This window comes from Chanos chanos, chromosome 7 (assembly GCF_902362185.1).
Source record: "Chanos chanos chromosome 7, fChaCha1.1, whole genome shotgun sequence".
In the NCBI taxonomy this organism is placed as follows: Eukaryota; Metazoa; Chordata; class Actinopteri; order Gonorynchiformes; family Chanidae; genus Chanos; species Chanos chanos.
This window is the reverse complement of record NC_044501.1, coordinates 42136244-42157897: the sequence shown is the minus strand read 5'-3', so window position 1 is coordinate 42157897 and position 21654 is coordinate 42136244. Positions and strand designations below refer to the sequence as shown.

The 21654-nt window shown below is 36.8% G+C and overlaps 1 protein-coding gene across 1 annotated transcript in view; it reads right to left on the bottom strand.

The window, feature by feature from the left end:
• The window catches only part of LOC115816400 (Fc receptor-like protein 3), a 63211-nt gene extending 42206 nt beyond the window's left edge, over positions 1–21005 (bottom strand). Inside the window, exons 1-3 of the mRNA XM_030779356.1 lie at positions 21002–21005; positions 20757–20831; positions 20564–20626 (exon numbers count right to left, since the gene is read on the bottom strand). Coding sequence (XP_030635216.1) covers positions 20564–20626; positions 20757–20831; positions 21002–21005 — 142 coding nt within the window. The remainder of the gene's footprint in view (positions 1–20563; positions 20627–20756; positions 20832–21001) is intronic.
• Between the last annotated feature and the right edge of the window lie 649 nt (positions 21006–21654).

Below are 21654 nucleotides of genomic sequence, written 5' to 3'. Positions count from 1 at the left end.
ATTAATGACCCTGACATTACAATTAAAAAAAGAAAAAAAAATAAATAAATAAACAAACCCAACTAGATGTCAGAGTATCTCCCAATGGAAGTGACCTTTGAGTACATGTGGTTCAGTGGTTAGCACTGTAGCTTCACAGCAAAAAAGGCCCTGGGTTGGAATCCTGTCTGTGGAGTTTGCATGTTCTCCCCATGTCTGTGTGGGTTTCCTCCGGTGTGCTCCGGTCTCCTCCCACCACAAAGACATGCATGCTAGGATTAGTACTCCTGTCAGTGACCTTGACCAAGGCACTGGCAAAAAGACCTGGAGTTGGTCCAGGGGCGACAGCTGTCCACTTCTCCTAGCGTGTGTGTGTGTGTGTGTGTGTGTGTGTGTGTGCTCACTGGCACATAGGATGGGTGATGGGTTAAATGCAGAGGCTGCATTTCACTGCTCAGTGTGTGTGTGGCAAATAAAGTACTTCTTCTTCTTCTTCTTCTTCTTCTTCTTGATTTCCAAAAATTCACGATCTCAAAAATGAGTCAGCGTAGAATGGAATCATTTCTTTTCTATTTTCATCAAAAAAGTATCTCCCTTTTTTCAACTCGATCATGTGTTTTGGGGTTCTGATCGTCAGATGCACACAGACGACAAAACACCTTTTACTGATCTCAGTGAGCAGTGCCATCATTACCTTACAGGATTAAAGACTGCAGATCATTCTAGAACATGGACAATGGCAATCAGAGGAGTATGAGGAGGCTTCTCTCACATTTATATCAACTGAATGGGGACACATAATAAATTATGAAATGATAAAATTATAATTATAATTACAGGATGAATTATGCGTCCTAAATTATCCAACACATAAAACAGGAGGCAGCATAGACTACAGACTACACTAAATTAAATATACATTTACCACACCCTTAGAACAAGCATGAATACAAGATCATATGATTTCAGCATTTCTTTAACCTCCACTAGAACACAGGAGGTTGGTGGAAGGGCATTACAGTGCTTGTTGATCAACATGTAAACAGACAAAAACAAACAAACAAACAAAAACAATTTTAGTTCACAGTGAATGTCTCATTGCCACAGTGAGAAAACCCTACAGAAATGAGAAAGCGTGGGTTTGTCTCTCATACAAGAGAGAAAACTTTCTGGTTTGGAAGCTGATCGCACCATAAAGGATTTCTCCTGCTAGTCATGTCAGATCAGAATAATCACAAAGCAATCACATTCAGGACCAGTATTTCACATTTTTAACCATTTAGTTTCTTTTGAAACCAATTTTTTATAGTCCGATCATACTGTAAGGATTCTTTCAGAAACAGAATCAGACACAGTTCATTATTAATCAAGTTTTTCAGGCCAAGACTAAGAGAATTTGCTTACAGTTACATACATCAGGAAAAAGTGTATAAACTCTGAAAACAGACTCTTTCACATTTCCATCATGTGGCCATAGGAAAAAAAAAAAAAAAGAATTCAACACAGCCACTTTGTTACTCAACATTGCCACAAGAAATTTGTGAAATTTAAATTTATAATTTCATTATTTATTTATTTAGTTAGTTAGTTAGTTAGTTATTTAAAATGATAGCATACACAAAACACATCAACACATGTGCGCTATTCCGTCTCTCTGAATGTCAAACTATTTAATCATTAAAGTTTGTACAGGTCTGGGTCTGAGTAGCTGATTTTTTGAGTCTCACTGAGTTACTGATATGGAGAGAAAAGAAAAAGAGAGATAATACTTACAGAGCAGCACATGTAGAGGACTGAGCTCCATGCTGTGAGAGTGAGAGACTGTTTGATGTGAACTGTGTGTTATAAGCTCTTCCTGTATTTGCACACATAGAAACACGCCTCTACAGATATGCAGAGAGGGCTGATATGACAGACAGATAGAAGGAGATATGAAAGAACACACACACATACACACACACACACACACACACACACACACAAACACATACTGGACACAGCTTTTGTATCTCTTTTACCGTGTTCTTTTCACAAAAAAAAAAAAAAGAAAAAAAAAAAAAAAAGAAAAAATCAAATAGCAGTCACATGTCTATATACGGAGAAGATGTTTGTAATATAAACAATAAATCCTTCATAAAACCATTCACATCCATTTTGATTAAATGTTAATCATGTTTTACAGGTTTAATACAATAACAATACAATACAATACAACAGTACAATATATTGTCAGAACTGTTAACAGATGGTGGATCATTAACAGTCTCAAAGCCCAGCTGTGTCTGCAGCAGTGTGAATAAAAGAGGAGGTATGAGAGGGGGAGATGAATGAAGAGAGAGGGAAAGAGTAGAAAGAGAAAAGGAAGAAGATGAAAGTCTTTGGGTGTTTGTAACAGCCCTGTTGTCGTATGCACATGTAGATACTTAGTTTGAAATAATATCACAAAGTCACTGTGAACAGTTCAACAGAAGAGACATCTTCAGTGGTGTTTTGTCACAGTAACATTTAAACCAAGGGACCAGACATCAGCTCAGTAAAGATATTTGATATACAAATTTAAATGATCGTTTTTCATGAATACTTTGAAAATTGTGCTTTACAACAGTGGATTTTTACACCATATTGTGGAAGTTCTTACTCTCACATAGTTATTTGACATGTAAGTGTGGTAGTGAATATAAAGTCACTATGTACATACATGTATACATAAGATGTTCTTTTGTGAGAACACATTGGCACGTTAGCACCTCCTCCCATCACTCACTGGTACAAAACCAAAGGACTGAAAAAGAACAAACCAAACCACACACTCTCGTTTTCTCTCTGCTTTTAGACACAAGATGCATATGAGCTGTTGCTCAGCTGAAGTGTCTGTTTCAGTGCAGTTTCCATCAGAGCATGCTGCATGCTCCATCATGAGTGTGTGTGTCTATTTGTGTAAATATGTGTGTGTGTGTCTCTCTCTCTCAGATGGTCCTATTCACCAGTGCTTAAAGGCTGTTGTGTCTCTTCACGTACAGAGTATTGGTGACCTTCTGACATCCAGTCAGATGATGGGTGACAGTCTCATCCTGTTCCCTGAACAGTCTACACTATGAGTCACTGGTGACCCATCAGTATCACTGTTTTATGTAACTTGGTGTTCAGTCCCTGGTCCTGTGCCACAGTGATGAGACTCTCTGTTGATGCCTTGAGTCTGGCCTCGCTCATCTGTATGTCTCTTCCATCTGTGTTCCTCTGTGTGGCATCAGAGCTGCCTGTACAGGGTCTTGTCTCTCTAAGTCCTGACAGTTGTCTGTTACTCTGTTTAAATCATTTCAGTCTGTGTGAGCACTGGCAGAGACTGTTTCTGACCACAGGACCACTCTTGTCTGCAGGATTTTTTCTTTCTGTGCGTCTGTTTGTTTGGTTGGCTGATTGGTTGGTTGGTTGGTAGGTTAGATGGTCGGTTTTATTCTGTTGTGTTGGGGGAGAGGGTCATTTTCATGTGTGAAGTGTTCAGTTGTGTTGTGTTATCAGATATGCATGTGCAAAAGAAACAGACATGCAGAGAGACTGTGAGATATTATTATTTTTTACATGTAAGTCTGAAGTTGGGGGCTAATGAATAAGTGGACAGCACAGCATCTGAACAGATATTTAGTTGTTTTTGCTCATGGTGTTCCTCCAGGATGAATGAAATGTGTATTTGATAAAACCAGATTTTTTTTTCCCCAAATTCTATTGTTTAAATGTTTCAGTTTTGACATTTATGAGCACTGGGATAGACTCCAGCACCCTCCGTGACCCTAATTAAGATGAACGGCTTAGATAATGAGTGAGTGAATGAGTGAGTTTTGACAATTAAAACTGGCATCTAAAAACGCTGGGAAATCCCAGTTGTCAGGATTTTTTGGACCTTTTTTTTTTGCTGTTTATTTCCTGTTCAGTAAGGTTCTAAAATCAAGCTGTTCACAAACCCATACAGTTAAATAAGCTGTGTCTGTACCATATCTTTCAAAACCAAGGATGAGACAACTGCCTGTTATCACACACTAATGTAAACACAAACTTTGGCTATTTATAAAGAAACACTTTACATTACATAGTTTTTGTAACAGAGATATGACTGTATCATAACTCATGAGATTTCAATGTGAGACATAGATACTTATATCATGTGATAAAGCGTGGTTATGACAGAAACCATGTTTAAGGTGCAACTGAGATAAAAAGTTGGAAAGTTGCAGCAAGGTGTGTAATGTCCCTCTGCTGGACAATCGCTGAACTACATCAGAATGATAGCGTGACAGACATTTTTCATCAATGTGTCCTCTGTGATATCAGTGAAATCTTGCATTTATGACGATTATGCAGAGCACTAGTATCATCACAGATGACAACATTTTCTGAAAGGGTCAAGATATTCTAGCTAATCTTCTACACAGTGTTACATTATTACATACCGACGAGTCTGCCCATGCAAGTGCCTGACAAAATGTCTCTAACCCCCTGATTGGTACTGTACCCCCTTTTAACCCTGAGATTCAAAACAAAGACCTCCAACATACATACAGCTGCGTTGTGTACATGACTGTCAATTGTGTGGGTGAAATGAAAAGAAAACAAACAAACAAACAAACAAAAACGTTTTGTTTAAGCACTGGTGTTGTTCTTGTTAATATATACATTTTCTTGTTTGAAGTTATGAACGTCACTATGTATGACATTAATTGGACATGAAACAGTCACTCTGAAGTGTGTCTCTGCATCTGTTCTTCTGTTTCCACATGCTTTGTCCACTGATAGTTTTTTTTTTTTTTTTTTTTTTTTTTTTTTTTTTCATATTTGCTGGTGTCCATTGTGTGTGGAGTCAAATAGTTGAAGGTTTTTGGTGACAAATCTCTCAGAATGAAATTAATTAATGAATAATTAAATCATCTTACTTTTACTGATTGTTTAAAAGCTCTGCCTGACAAACACAGGACACAGAATGCAATCATAAAAGCACAGAGCTCCATGGTTTATGATCACTCAAATTGTAGTTCTCTCTATGGCCACAGGAGGAAGAGTACACTCACTCACTCACTCATTATCTAAGCCGCTTATCCTGATTAGGGTCGCGGGGGGTGCTGGAGCCTATCCCAGCGCACATAGGGCGAAAGGCGGGGAAACACCCTGGACAGGTCGCCAGTCCATCACAGGGCAGACACACAGACAAACACACTCACACACACATTCATACCTAAGGGCAATTTAGTGTCTCCAATTCACCTGACCTGCATGTCTTTGGACTGTGGGAGGAAACCGGAGCTCCCGGAGGAAACCCACGCAGACACGGGGAGAACATGCAAACTCCAGACAGAAAGGACCCTGAGCACCCGGCCGGGAACCGAACCCGAAACCTTCTTGCTGTGAGGCAACAGCGCTACCCACTGCGCCACCGTGCCGCCCAGGAAGAGTACAGCACAACATTTTTTCCCAAGCACAGAGCTCCATGGTTTATGATCACTCAAGTTGCAGTTCTCTCTATGGCCACAGGAGGCAGAGTACAGCACAACATTTTTTCCCAAGCACAGAGCTCCATGGTTTATGATCACTCAAATTGTAGTTCTCTCTATGGCCACAGGAGGCAGAGTACACAATACAATACTTTTTTCCCAAGCGGTTTAAAATATTGATGTGGAAATATCCCATGGAAACAATCAATGTAGTCCCTTATAGGTTATGCAACAGGCTGAGAATAACTGATTTATTTCATAACATGCAGCTCACTTGTCAATTTTTAACAAGTTCATATAACTTGTGTTTTTAGAGTCACTGCAGTCTACTGCTCAACTTCACAGCTTCTCAGTATGAACTGTTCAGCATGATAGAGAAAGGCAAAGGCTCTACAAAGGCAAAGGTTTAAATGAACATGGCCAACTCCTCAGGAGTAACTGTGCAAAGGAGAGTGAAGAACATGTCGGCATAGTTCAAATGAAGGCATCATTTTCTATGTTGTGGATAGAATAATTTGTGAGTAAAAAGTTGAGAAGATAAAATATTTGTGATGGGAGATTTTCTTTTGCAGTGGTACTGAGACAAACAATGGAAATTTCCACCACCTATAACGGACACTTCAGAACAAGAGTCTTTTAACTCGCCAACGCTCAAAAGCATGTAAGAGCATGTGCCCACATATAGACACACACACACACACACACACACACAGTCAGTCAGTTACAAACACACACCCACAGGCCCTGCCTCCCCCAAAACACATAAAACCACAATGTAGCACGCAGAATACACAGATGAGAAACAAGCTGCCCTGAAACAAACACTTTAATCAGGTCAACAGCAACTCAGAAGCATCTTATGTCTGAGAGCAGAGTGAAGGCAAGAGTCTGTGGTTTGCCTTCTGTTTCAGTTGACTACTCTTCTTAACTGATCAGTCTGTTCTTACAAAAGAGCATACCAACGCTTTTTTTTTTAAATTATTTTATTTTATTTTTAAACACAATGGAATGTAGTTCACAAAAAGGGACTGCACATTCAGTACCACACTTATATGTCACAAAACTCCACAATACCTCCACAATACGTTTATAAAAGAATACCTCCACAATACGTTTATAAAAGAATACAGGTTGTGTTTTTGTTTGTTTGTTTGTTTGTTTTTTCATTTCATTGGTTGGTTTTTGTTTCTTTGTTTGTTTGTTTGTTTGTTTGTTCTTTCCTCACTTCCAGAACTTACTGGAACTTACAGAAAATACCTCGAATAACTAAGTCAGGACATTTCTACATATAACTGTAAAATGCCAAACACTGATATAAAGCCTTCAAGCTTAGGATTTAATGTACATTTCTTTTGTTTAGAAAACACACACACACACACACACACTCACACACACACACACACACACACACACACACACACACAAACTGAGGTTGTAGAGTGCAGTGTATTCTGATGGAAACTGTACTGAGACAGACAGCTCATATGCACCTTATGTCTAGAAGCAGAGAGAAGATGAGAGTTTGTGGTTTGCTTTGTTCTTTTAAAAGTCATCTGATTTTATACCCTTTACGAGTGGGGGGAATTGCTAACTCTTCCTTCTACCTGATCATTCTCTTTTCACACATAACCACCCAAATGATCAGATAAAGGGACCAGTTAGCACCTCTCTCTCTCTCTCTCTCTCTCTCTCTCTCTCTCTCTCTCTCTCTCTCTCTCTCTCTCTCTCTCTCTATCTCTCTCTCTCTCTCCCCCAAACCCAAAAGAAAAATATTTCATAACAATTTTATATGCACTACCAGACTTATATATCAGATTACTGTGTGAGAGTAAGAATACCTCCACAATATGGTGTAAAAATCTATTATTATAAAGCACAATATTCAAAGTATTCATGAAAATCAAACATTTACATTTGTATTACAAATATCTTTACTGAACTGATGTCTGTTCCCTTGATTTAAAGGTTACTGTGACAAAACACCACTGAACATATCTTTTCTGTTGAACTGTTCACAGTGACTTTGTGATGTTATTTCAGACCAGAAAACAAAGTATTTACATGTACACAGGACAACAGGGCTGTTACAAACACCCAAAGACTTTCATCTTCTTCCTTTTCTCTTTCTACTCTTTACCTCTCTCTTCATTCATCTCCCCCTCTCATACCTCCTCTTTTATTTGAGACTGCTAATGTCCTCAGCATATGTTGACAATTTTTAAAAATATATTGTCCTTGGTTTATGAACCTAATGTATATACTTAAAGTAATGTATAATTATGTACTAATGCATATTTCCTTTGTCTAGAAAACACACACACACAGACACACACACACACACACACACACACACACACACACACACACACACACACACAGACAAAGACAGACACATGCATACACGCATACATGCATACACATATACACACGCACACACACGCAAATAGACACACACAAAGACTAAGTATCATTTTCATTTTTGTCCCTTTCCCCTTTGACTCTTTAAAGACAATGAAAAACTTTATTATTAGAAGGCGCTATTTCACAAAACTTTACTCTCAGCATCATAAGCACATTTTCCATTAATGGAAATATGCATAGTATCTAAACACAAAAATAAATGTCTTGGTCTGTGTTTGTTCATTCTTCTTTTCAGGGTGAGGATTAAAGATACAAACTCTGTGTCACTTAAAATACTATATTTTGTGTTCTCTTTTATCACCCTCTCTGGCTCTTTTTAATCAAAAGAACCTTCTTGGCATCTCTGCAGAGGTGTGATCTAAATGTGAGAATACAGGAAGAGCTTATAATACACGCTGCACATCAGACAACCTCTCACTCACACAGCATGGAGTTCAGTCCACTACATGTGCTGCTCTGTAAGTAATCTAATTTTCTTTCTCTATGAATTATTCCAGATATTTACAACACTTTGTTCACTTACAGTAACCCAGAGTTGCTCCAACAACAGTAGACCATAGGTTTTTGTTGTTTTCTGTCTTTTAACGCTTATGTTGAATATCATAGATTTTATTGTAACTATGTGATACATGTGTTTTATAATTTAAAATATTTAACAAATCATAAGCAACAACATTTCGCCCAATGAACACCCCACCGCGACCCTAATTAGGATAAGCGCCTTTGAAAGTGAGTGAGTGAGTGAGGGAGTGAGTGAGTGAGTGAGTGAGTGAGTGAGCGAGTGAGTTAGTGAACAACAGCATTAAGTGATGAAGTGGCTGTGTTGATTTTTTTCACAAATGAGATGTTAGCAGAACAATTAATAAATCAATGACTTAAACATAATAACTATAAAAATACATACATACATACATACATACATACATACATACATACATAAATGAGGGACTAATGATCTTGTCATCTTAAAAACTTAATCAAATTTTTATCTGTGTCTGTTACTTTATTCTTCCTATTTCCCTCAATGTTAAATTGAAAACTTATTGGAGATTAGAAGACATTAAAGAAAAGCGGGAATCTTATCTTGACAGTTTGTACTTTAGTACTAATATCCATCTTAATGACAAATGTGTTCTTTATGTAGAGCAGTCTACAAGTGACACTGACTACACACACTGTTTTAAACCAATTGTATCCACAATCAGCAGATATTTATCTGAAAAAAGCTTCCTTATTCTATTCTGTTCGAGACTCATCTGTGGCCGCTGACGCTGTAACTAACTGATGATATTTGAAATGCTGCCTGAATTAGACAAACAGATGATACGACAGTTACAACGGAAAGATTCATGCCGCCTTAGAGCAAACTGACGCTGTAACTATCTGATGATATTTGAAATGCTGCCTGAATTAGACAAACAGATGATACGACCGTTAAAACGGAAAGATTCATGCCGCCTTAGAGCAAACTGACGCCGTAACGATCCGACGATATTTGAAATGCTGCCTGAATTAGACAAACAGATGATACGACAGTTAAGACAAAAATATTTATGCCACCATAGAGCAAACTGTCAAGACCAGGCAAGTGGTTGGTAATCACTTTTTTGTCCTGTGATACTTCGATATGTCAAACGATATTGATTAGAGCCCCAAATCATTTTAAATCCAAAATCAACAAAAAATTCAGCTGAAAAAAGAAAGAAAGAAAAAGAAACAAAATAAATCTTTCAAGCTGTTTTTTTTTCCTTTTTGTTGCTGAAGCTTTCATTCATATATTTCTCCTTTTGAATCGGTTGTTTTTCCCCTTTTCTTGTTTGGAATAATCAGAACTTTGACCTGGAAGGAGGCCATCTTGGACAATCTTGTCCATTAGAAAAATAAATAGATAAATAAATAAAAATAAAATTAATTTAAATCATATTATATATATATATATATATATATATATATATATATATATATATATATATATATATATATATATATATATAGGTCAACATATATGTAAGCCATTTGCTATTTTATTTTTTGCTAACAAGAAGGATAGCATCCCCCCTCATCCCCCTACAAATCTCCTACTGGTCCTTCACCTTGAGTCAGTGCTTAACTGATCAATTTCCCTGTTTGCTGACTGTTGATTGATGTGAGAGACACCCTGACCTTGCCTCTAAGATTTTCTTTTTCTTTTTTGTAGCTTACTGTTGTAAAGTTTGTAGTTATTCTGCAAACTGCACGCAGTCAATAAGAAAAGAAAGAAAGAAAGAAAGAAAGAAAGAAAGAAAGAAAGAAAGAAAGAAAGAAAGAAAGAAAGAAAGAAAAAATGATAGTTAACGAATAATCAGATCCACTAAAACCAGTTTCCACACAGTGGCCATGTGTGTGTGATGCCTGAGTGTAGAGACAGCTTGAGCGTCTGTGGTTTCGTTTCTGTTCCATGTCAGCTGTGTGGTTTACAGCAGTGAGGGGGAGGGAGGAGCTAACTGTTACTTTGAAATGAGTTTTAGTTTATGTCCTCTGGCAGCACCATTATTATTATTATTATTATTATTATTATTACTATTATTATTATTAAAACGGATTACATGCCATGCCTGTCTCACACAAACATGTTATCATTGTCATCACATCCATCTACCCATACAATCTACACATCACCACTAAAATGTTAGACTATCAATTGCTTTAGTTACAGTAATACTGAACAGGTTTTTTTTTTCATCCTGATCCATTGAACTGCTTGTTTCTGTTTCTGTTACTGTTCAAAAATGTGGTGATAATCATGTGATTAAACAGCAAATGGGGTTTGTTCATATTTCCAGGCATTACAGTGTTCTCCAGTTAATGTGTATATTTATTTATTTTTCCCACAATTCATGACTACTGCATAAGGAAATGCACTGTACTAACATGTAACTTCTGATTTTCTTTTCTTCTTCTTTTTTCTTTTTTTAAATTCCCGTCTGTCTTTCTAGGGCTGAGTCCTCTACTGTACCCTGGACACAGCCGAGGTGGTGAGCATCGTTTTATCATCGTTAAACTTTTCATGTCTTCAAGTCACTTATGGTTTTTGATACGTAATGTTCCATGCAGTATTTTTGGAATTTAAGTTTATATTCTGCAAAGTGATGCTCCTGTGCTTGTATTGTGCAGAGAAACCCAGGGCTTTTCTAATACTGGAGCCTCATGTCAGTCAGATCTTCAGAGGAGAGACTGTCACTCTCAGATGTCTCATACATGGAGGAAGAGACAGTCAGTGGTATTACATAATGTATAAGAATGGTGTTGTTTCTGATTCATTTACTGAAAATAATGGATATTCATTCAGTGCTACTGAGGCCCACAGTGGTGATTACACTTGTATTGGCAAAAGGATGAATGATAATAACTACACAGAGATGAGTGATGCTGTAAGACTGACTGTAAAGGGTGAGTAAATTCATCCTTTCTTTTTTTTTTCTTTTGCATTCTTTGTATGTGGGATGGTGCTTCAGTCTCTGGTTAAAATCAGTAATATTCTTCTGTCATATTGCAGAATCAGAACTTTTTTTCCCCCACATTTTTGATCTTGGATGGGTTTTTTTAGAGTTTTTTTTTTTTTTTCTTTTATTTACACTGCTTTACCAGCACCTTCACTGAGCATCACATACACTGGAAACAAATCAGTCTTGTCTTTTGGCTACACTCAGTGTCACAGACTATTATAAATGTTATATTCAATCTACTAATAATGCTTACTTCATATCTACAGATTTACCAACAGCTGCACTCACAGCAGAACCAGAGAGTCCTGTGTACACTGGAGAGACAGTCAGTCTGAAGTGTGTGATAGAGTCTGGGAGGAACTGGAGATATAAGTGGTATAAAGGCAGCACTCAGACTGCAGTGTCTCAGTCTAATGGTTACACTATAACTGGAGACACATTGACCATCAGAGCAGCTGCTGTAACTGACCAGGATCAGTACTGGTGTCAGGGAGAGAGAGATGACAGACCCAGATCTTCACAAAGAAGTAATACATTCACTGTCACTGTGAAAGGTAAGGGACAACAGGAACACAGAATCTGAAAGCAAATGGTGGAAAGGAAACAAACAAACAAACAAACAAACCCATTGAGTAGTTCATATGTTTTCTTTTTCTTTTCTTTTTTTTAACAAAATGTTCTGTGTAGTTCTGATTCATCTTTCTTATTAAAATTAACATTATGCCGAGATACTGTAAAAGTTGCTTTATGAACAATATGCTCTTCTCTAAAATGAATAGTGCAGACAGTTGTGGGTATTTCTCCAAAGATGTGGCTGACTGAAGGAGACTCAGTGACTCTGAGCTGTGAGGTTAAAGACTCCTCTACAGGCTGGACATTCCTCTGGTACAGAGTCATTCCCTATAGAGATTGGTTACCCAGGGTTAGTTATAACTCTGTAGAACTCCTCTCAGACAGCAGCAGAGGAGCTGGAGGCTCCTACACTCTCAGCCCTGCTGCTCTTAAACACACAGGAGTTTATGTGTGCAGAGCACAGAGAGGAAACCCAGTCTATTAATCAGAGTACAGCACAACACAGCCACTTTGGGTCACTGGTGAGTCAACAAAAGATGTTTTTTTTTTTTTTTTGCTTATGTATAGATGCTTGCCACCTTTTGTATACAATATTAGTTTTTCTTTTTTTTTCTTTTTTTTTTCCTTTGTTTTTGTACTAACTGGATAGTATTACTATTGATGTTGGCATGTGTCTTTGGTGCATCCATATTGTCAGATCAGTCACCATCACATGTTTGAGTGAATTTGTCATAATACATAACTTCATCATTTGCACACTGTATATACTTGACTCAGGTCTGTCATCTCCAGCCTCTCTGATCATAACTCCAAACAAAATCCAATACTTTAAATGGGAGTCTGTCACAGGAAGTTGTGAGATACAGAATAACTCTACTGGATGGACAGTGAGACGATACAGAGATAAAGGAGAAGTGTCAGATTGTTTATCAGGTTGGGGATCAGTAACAGGATCTACATGTACCATCGGATACCTTTCATTATATGGCAATGGAGTGTACTGGTGTCAATCTGACTCTGGAGGGAACAGTAATCCTCTCAACATTACAGTGACCGGTAATTCTCTATAACTAGTCTCTGTTAATATTGGATTTATTAGCTCCTCACATTCAGATTCTCTGCAGTAGCGTTCACACAAAGTTTATAAAGAGTGATAATGACTATTGACACTGTATATATATATATATATATATATATATATATATATATCACTGCACATAAAAACATGTTATTATATATATTCATTGTATTATCATTGTTGCATTCTGTAATGTGTATGTAACTGTGTTCTGTTCTATAGATGGTGGTGTGATCCTGGAGAGTCCTGTCCATCCTGTTACTGAGGGAGATACTTTGACTCTGCGCTGTAGATATCGATATGACCCCTCAGACCTCAGAGCTGATTTCTATAAAGATGGATTAGTCCTCCAGAATCAGAATGCAGGAGAGATGACCATCCCTACTGTCTCAAAGTCAGATGAGGGTCTCTATTGGTGTAAACACCCAGCGAGCGGAGAGTCGCCTAAGAGCTGGATCACTGTCACAGTCACTGTCAGAGGTGAGATGATTTTTTTTTCCTCTTTGAAATAATGTTGACATACTTCAGCATGGTCTGTATTTTACTAATGACTGTGTTTGCATGTTACTTATGTGAATAGATTCGCTGTCAGGTGATAGATCCTCTGCTGTAACAGTAGGAGTGGTGGTGGGACTGGGTGTTGCCCTTGTGATCATCATTCTGATATTCATACCTGATTGGCCCAAAAAATCTAAAGGTAAAAACTTGAACTGACTATACGACTGATTTGAGATGAGAAAATATTGATGCGTTGAAGGCCAGACCATGATGAAATTAGTAAATTAATGGAGAAAATGCTTATTTATTTAAAATATACTATTAACTTAAATAAAAATAAAATTGCCTTTTTTATAATTACAGGCTCCTGTTTAAATAAACTGTGCTTGTAAGTAATTTTGGGTGATCATAGATATACTTTGCCAATATTGAATAAAAAACTGGTCTATGTGTGACAGTGTTCTCTTTTGCCACCTAGAGCAAAAAGACAGAATAACACCAGTCAGACTTCAAACCAGGATCAGAACCAGACAGGAGGAGGACTGGGGACTCTACAGTCTGGTCTGGACAGAACTGCAACATCACAAGCCTTTTTACATATCAAGCCACTTTTTTTTCTAAGCCATTAATTATCAGAAAGTCAGCAGTATATTTTTAGATTTATGTAATGAACAATAACAATATCAAATTTCATGTTTCAGATGATGCTGATGTGTCCAGTGAAGTGACTTATTGTCAGATTGTGATGAAAGACATGAAAATGAAGAACAAAGGTAAAGCGACCTCACTTCACAACTCCAATGATACGACTCTATGAGTTTTCCATTCGTATTGTACGGGTCATCATATTTTATGAACTCTATGGCTTTTCCATTCATTTCGTCATACTGACACAGCTGTAACAAGAGCACAGAATGCAACATAAACTCAGAGTAATACAAATCAGTGATGCTGTAAAAAGCAAAGATGGAAAAGATCGTCATATATCTTAAAGATCTACATCCCTTTTTTCATTTCTACGAGAGAAGGGGAAAAGTAAAACACTGTGAGATGTATTATGTAAAATATTTCAAATGTTTCAATGAAATGTTTCAAGACATTTAATCTTTTATAGGGTCAAGAGGACAAGACAGATTTTAAAGACAAATGACTGCAGAAAATGACATCAGAAGATCATCAAGCTAATATAAAGTAATCATGATGTTAATGGTATATGGCGTTATATCATGATATATTTTCCCACTGCATGATAGCCCTCTACTTGTGTGTAAAATATAATGTCTGTAATGCTCTCAGTTTAATATTTAGCATTTATGTCTTTTTTGCATATTGCCAATTGCAGTCAACTTCATTCTATAATCATTTCTCATTCTAAAGAATGTCCTAGTAGATTAATACATGGAGCAGATCTCAGTTAACCAAGAGTAAAAACAAATGATAACTTTCAGGCCACAGTATATGACCACATGTAACGCAAACATTTCATGTACAGACATCGCAGTAACATAACTAATAATTTCATGTATTTTATGTGTCCTGGTCGCTGAACAACTTTATGCCCTTTTCAAACTTTACATAATATTTGACTTATCAAACTTTGAGGGTATTAAAATAAATTTCTCTGAGAATTTTTAGAGATTTCATGTGTGTTCCTTTGATCCTGTGCATGTATATTTCAGCATAATCTTAATGTTCACAGAAAAAGATTTGATTATGATTCTTCTTTACCTCAACAATACCTAATCATCCAGATCCATAATTTGTTAACTCAGGGTGACTGGAGAATGTAAAGATGGTGTCAGATGTAACTGCACTAGTATATTATGTCATGTTTGTGAGGTGTATCATCTGTGTCATGTATCTAATGATCACAGTCTCACTAACAGCTGGATCTAGAGTCAGTGTGGAGGATGGAGTCTAGCTGAACTTCGCCTTATCTCAAGCAGATGGAGACAAAACTTCACTTTCTCTTAAAGTACCAAGAGGATGTCTTGGTTAAAAGTACTGGCTTTGGTATACGTATTTTGGAGGATTTTAGGACCCTCTAACTTCTGGTATTGATGAGTTTTAAAATTTTCTACAAAAAAAAAAAAAAAAGTCTATTTAAAAAAAAAAACAAAAAAACAAAAAATGAACTCCTTTAGGGGAGGTGCTTTATGGTAGAGAATGTTTTGTGGTAAGAGTTTTAAGTACTCATTTATTTATTTATTTATTTATTTATTTATTTTTCAGTAAAACTAGTTGAATAAAACATAATTATATTTTAACTTATAAAATGTTCATTCAGGGATGAAGAGATAGCCTTGGCCCTTTGTCTCCTCAGCGTTCACCTGTTCACTGCCCCTATTTGTCCTAATCCCTGTTCCCGCTTTCTGAGGCCCCAGATCCAGTTCCTGCTCCTGATCCTGTCTTAGTGTCCAGCTCGAGTCCAGTCGCCACAGGTCTTCCAGTTGCTGCAGAGGCTCTGGTCACCTCTGGGTGCCTAGTCCCTGTTCCTGGCCCCACAGAGGCTTTGGCAGCCTCTTGGTCTCAAGCTACAGTTCCTGTCCACATTGTCTTGGAGACTCCTACACCAGTTCCTGTCATATCTGAGGCAGTGACCCCAGTGCCTGTCCTCAGTGTCTCAGAGGTTCCAGTCTCTGAGCCTGCTGCTGTTGAAATGTTGCTGTTGAGATGAGAAAAAAGTCTGTGGTGTATGGAGAGGCTCTGTGTTAAGACTTTGTCCAGGTGACCTGGTAGATTCAACACAAAACAGGAGAAAACACCTACACCCACATCAGTCATCTTCACATTCATCACCTGATGGTGTACAAGACTGTAGATGGGTGTAGGAGAATTAAAACAAGAGATATATATATATATATCTCTCAGTGACTAGAGCTTCAGTAATCACAATAAAAACAATCTATGCAGAGTGATCACTCTGACATTTGGTTTGGTTGAAATTACTGACGGTGAGTTTCTGTTAACATCAGCAGGGCAAGTTATGTAAGTTTGTGTGTAATCTGTTTTATCTACAAAGTTACTTACATAAGATTAGAATAAAGAATTTGCTGTGTAATAAATCTGTTATTTTCAGCATGTTGTTCTACCCAGGAAAGACTCCACTTCTTATTTCCACCTCAGTGTATCACACCTCTCAGAAATGACTTGATTCGTCCCCCTTGTGGCTATGGGGAGAATTACACCTTACATTCCAATAAATCATGGACTTTTATTTCTCTGTCATTGCAGCGTCTACCCTACCTTTTTGAGACTGAGCTGTGAAACAGCCAAGGAAAAGAAAATCAAGTTGATTCAATTATTCATTAAAAGTAATTTCTTTTATTCTGAGGGGATTTCTCACATCAAAACCCCTCTGTTGTCTGACCACACATACAACAGACACTAGTAACAGTAACAGACATGGAGACAATGTCATCAGAGAACTGAGAGGACAAAGCTCTCTCTGGGAAGAGTGACTGGGACACACAGACTCATGCAGAGACACATTTAACTGTGTGGTCGACTCTCTAAATAAATAAATAAATAAATAAATAAATAAAAGGCCTTATTGTTTTGTGATCATTTTAGCTTTGCATAAGGCTATTTAAATCTGTTTAAAGTAAAAACATTCACTGTTTTTTGACTATGGTGGATAAGGTCTAAGAACAGTGTGATTTGTCTATTTATTTATTTATTTATTTATTTATTTATTTATTTATTTGATGACGTTGATGATGATGATGATGTTGATGATGATGATGGTGGTGATGGTGATATTATTATTATTATTATTATTATTATTATTATTATTATTATTATTATTATTATTATTAATATTTGCTCTAGAGTAGCATTCTTGAGTTCTTCATATCTTGCATGTCTGTATAAAACTCCCACCGGTTTTAGTTCACAAAGTGATCTATACATGACTAATGAATAATCTGAGAAAGTGGAAGGAATTACATGTTCAGAGAAGTTATGAAAAAGATCTTGGAACAAAGTCAAGGAAAAACCCACAACTCTAAACTACATAAATCATCTCACTTTGTAACATGTGTCAGCACCATGGACAGCATCCCAAAATTGCTTCACTGAGGTTTACTGTTAGGAATGATCACATTCATTACTCCTGAAATACAACAGAAGAGAGACAAAGATGTGTTCAAAATCCATGTTACTGTTTCTTAAAAACGATTTACTAAATGAGAGGGAATGATTGAATCAATCAGTTTATCATTCCTTATAAGAACCTAATGCTTGCCATCATTTTTTTTTTAATTGACGTTAAAGTAATGTGATCTTAAAATGGAGAGATTCTCCCAAAGTCTCACACTATACACACTGCAGCAAGACTTCACTTTTCACACAATATCTCCACCGTCTCCTCAGAATCAAGTTTAAAAGGAACAGATTTTCCTATTTTCTCATTTTACAGTCACCTTGACTTGAGTTGGTCCTGGGACTTGTCATCCTGTCTTCATGATTCAGTAATGTGTATATACAAAAATCTCACTGAAGATAATGATAATTTTTGTGTAATGTGCAAAGTGGCGTTATTGGAGATGATGTGTCTTTGTACAACCCTCTGCTGGATTTAGACTGATGTTCAGCTGGGCTTCATATCCTTCATATCAGTCTCCTAATCCAGCTGTAGATGAGACTCCTGTTATCAGATGTATGACACACAAGATACACCACATAGACATTATGAGATGACAGCCATGTTTTATCTGACTGTATCTGTATGTCCTCAGCTGGCCTCAATAAAATAGTGAGAGACATTGTGTTTATCATTTTGGTACAGAGACACTTGTTTCTTAACTCAGACTAAAGACACTGGTTGTTTTGTGGAAGAGAGTTTGAGCCTTTTATTTGCATCAAGGTTAAATGGATGTGCAGTAAGGGAACTACAGTATATACATGTCATAATCATTGGGAGAATCATCTGTGAGGCTGTGGTAAGAGGATCCAGCCTCAGTGCTGGGAAATAAAAGAGACAGACACATGGTTCAGGGTTCCATATCTTATATTAACCCGTCTCTCGGAGGAGCAACAACTGGATCTGAAAGCCATGGAGTGGAGAAAGCTTATTCTATTGTCGGGCCTACAATAGGCCTTTGAGTTACAGACTAACTCAGTCACTGCCAGTTAACTGTTGAGTCCCTGCAGGTGTACAATGAATATGCTACAGAACATCCAACCACTAGAGGGCAGCATTGTGACATTTACATTTCAAAAGTTTTTTTTTTTTGTTTTTTTTTTCTTAATGAGTTACTGTGTTACTGTTACTGTTTACATGTTACTGACGGTGATGGAAACAGTGTAGTTTTGAGTAATGTCTCTATCTGCTGTACAAAAGGTGAATTCCCTCAGCTCCCCACACTGATTCCAAATGTAGATATAGGTGATACTGGTTATACAGAGGTAAGAAAATGTTGAAATTTTCTGATTGCAACTGAACATAAAAAAAAGAAGAAGAAAAAAAAAAGAAAAAGAAGCCTGAGACAAAAATGAGATAGTACAAATTTCTACTATATAAAGAATACACAAATACACTAAAAATATGATGAGGTGAATACATGTTTCATTGTAATAATGCATGTAATAATATAGATATAAAAATATACTAAAGATTCATTTGTAAAAATGTCTAAATACCGATTATTTTCACTAGAAATACAATCAAAAGCTTCATTAAATTCTTTAAAAATAACACAGTGTATGCTTTAGGATGGCCTGTCACCCAACTGATGACTCATCATGGTTACAGTGATGTTGTAATATCAGTTGATTGAATCCTCATGTGATTCTCTGGCATTTTAACACATGGAATCATTTGTCTTTATGATCTGTCACGTCATTTGGCACCTGTAAAAGATCAAAGCTCATGAAATAATATAGCAGCCCATATCACATATAAAACAAATATCATGAATCCATCTCTGCAAATACATAAAACAATAATGAACAATATATCTAGACCTCATTTGATGATATTATTTTTAGGACGATATGACATTCAGACTACACTGTCCGAACTTTGTGGGAAGTCACAGTTGTGTGAGAATCTTATTGAGAGCTCTCTCTCTCTCTCAAAAAAAAAAAAAAGCAAACAAATTAACAAAAAAACTGCCTCTCATCAAAATGAGGAAAGTGAAGTAAATTAACATTAACAATTAGAGAGTACAGATTTCATATACAACTTTACTTCATCATACATACCATGTCTGAGATGAGAATACACAGCCTCTGTCATGATGCCAGTCTGCACATCAGTATCTAGTTGTTCAGCTTAAAAAGAATTTATTTTAGATTTTACTATATGAAAATAACAGAGATTGTCACTGCTGTAATCAGAGTTTGACAATAGTTCGGATAAAGTGAGCAAACTCCAGAATTGAACACAAAAATGATTTATATTAACATTTTCATTTACTTCAGAAACATTAGTCTCACCTTTACTCTTCTTCTTGTTTTTCTTCTGTTTTATCACAATAGGAGCATAAGTCACATAAGTCACATCACTGGCTCCAGCTACACAAGTAAAACAAATACAGTCTGAATGAGAAACTTTGGTCATCTCATATTCCTTATTATCTGAGCTGTGTTTTAATGGCCTAAGAAAAGGTCACTGTTCATATCATTAAATATATGCGCTACCTACACACATTACATTAGATCCAGACTGATATACTGTCTCTCTTACCATAGACTTTAAAACTCAACCATATTCAGACCCACTTACAATGCCATGAGTCTGTGATGGGGAGTGTTATCAAAGTCAAGTAAAATCAAATGTATTATTAGCCCATCCATATACAAGCATACAGTGGTTTCTCACTGACCACAGTGTAATATACAAGACAGGGACAGTGTGTACAGGACAACACATAGAGCAAGTAACAAGACAGTGAAAGATTAAGTCACACATGATACTACAGAACTGGAAATAAGAAGTGGAGGACAATGTAACATAATAAGTAAAATATTATAGATTATAATATAACAAACACACTGTACAGTTGAAAAAAAAAGGAAAGAAAAAACATATGGTGTTGTTATACCTGTGGTTGTGTTTGACTTCAGCTGTGAGTAAACCGTGTCCTGCTGTGGTGTGTTGGTCTTGTCTAATAGGGATAAGAGTTTGAATTTATGAAATATGACTTCAAACATAATGAAGTTCTTTGTGACTGATACAATATGAATGGAATAACTATAGAGTCGTGTTGCTGTGGTTGTGAGATGAGGGTGATTTACCTTTGTTCTTTATTTTCATGTTTTTCATCACAATCTGAGAGTAAGTCATGTCACTTGATCCCTCTTCAGCATCATCTGAAACACAAGACATGAAATTACACATTGTTAATGCTCAGACTCAGACTTACGGACATGTAAAAACTCTACTACTGTGACTGAGACATGAAGTTCAATATGTAGAAATGTTTCTAAAGTTGCAGTTCTGTTCAGACCACACTGTAGAGACAAGTGTCTTGACTGAATACCCATTTCTCCTCTGGTTTGGTTCTGGTCCTGCTTTGAGGTCTGACTGGTGCGTCTCTGTCTTTTGACTCTAGAGGACGACAGAGATCCATTGCATGAAATGATACCTTTACGTGAAACACTAGCAAACTATATTAATGAAACCATAAAAACACTTACAGACATGCTGTATTAGAGCCGGAACCTGCAATAATATAGAAAACACAACTGTAACTTTAAAATGATTTAGTACACAGAATATTAATTTTATATGAAATTTATAAAGTCATTATATCACTGTAATTTTCATTATTAGGCCTTTATAGCAATAGTCAGCATTGGATTCACTGAGTCTGTTTTACCTGAGCAATAAATCAGAGTCATTATAATGATGAACATGAAGGACACGCCCAGTCCCACCACCACTCCTACTGTTACAGCAGATAATCCATCACCTGACACTGAATCTATTCACACACACACACACACACACACACACACACACACACACACACACTCACTCATTAGTTATGCACTGCTGTATCACACTGCAGTTACAAATATCTGATGTATGGTGTGTGTGTGTGTGTGTGTGTGTGTATCTTTGTGTGTTTCTCTCACCTCTGACAGTGATCCAGCTCTTTGGTGACTCTCCTCTCTCTGGGTGTTTACACCA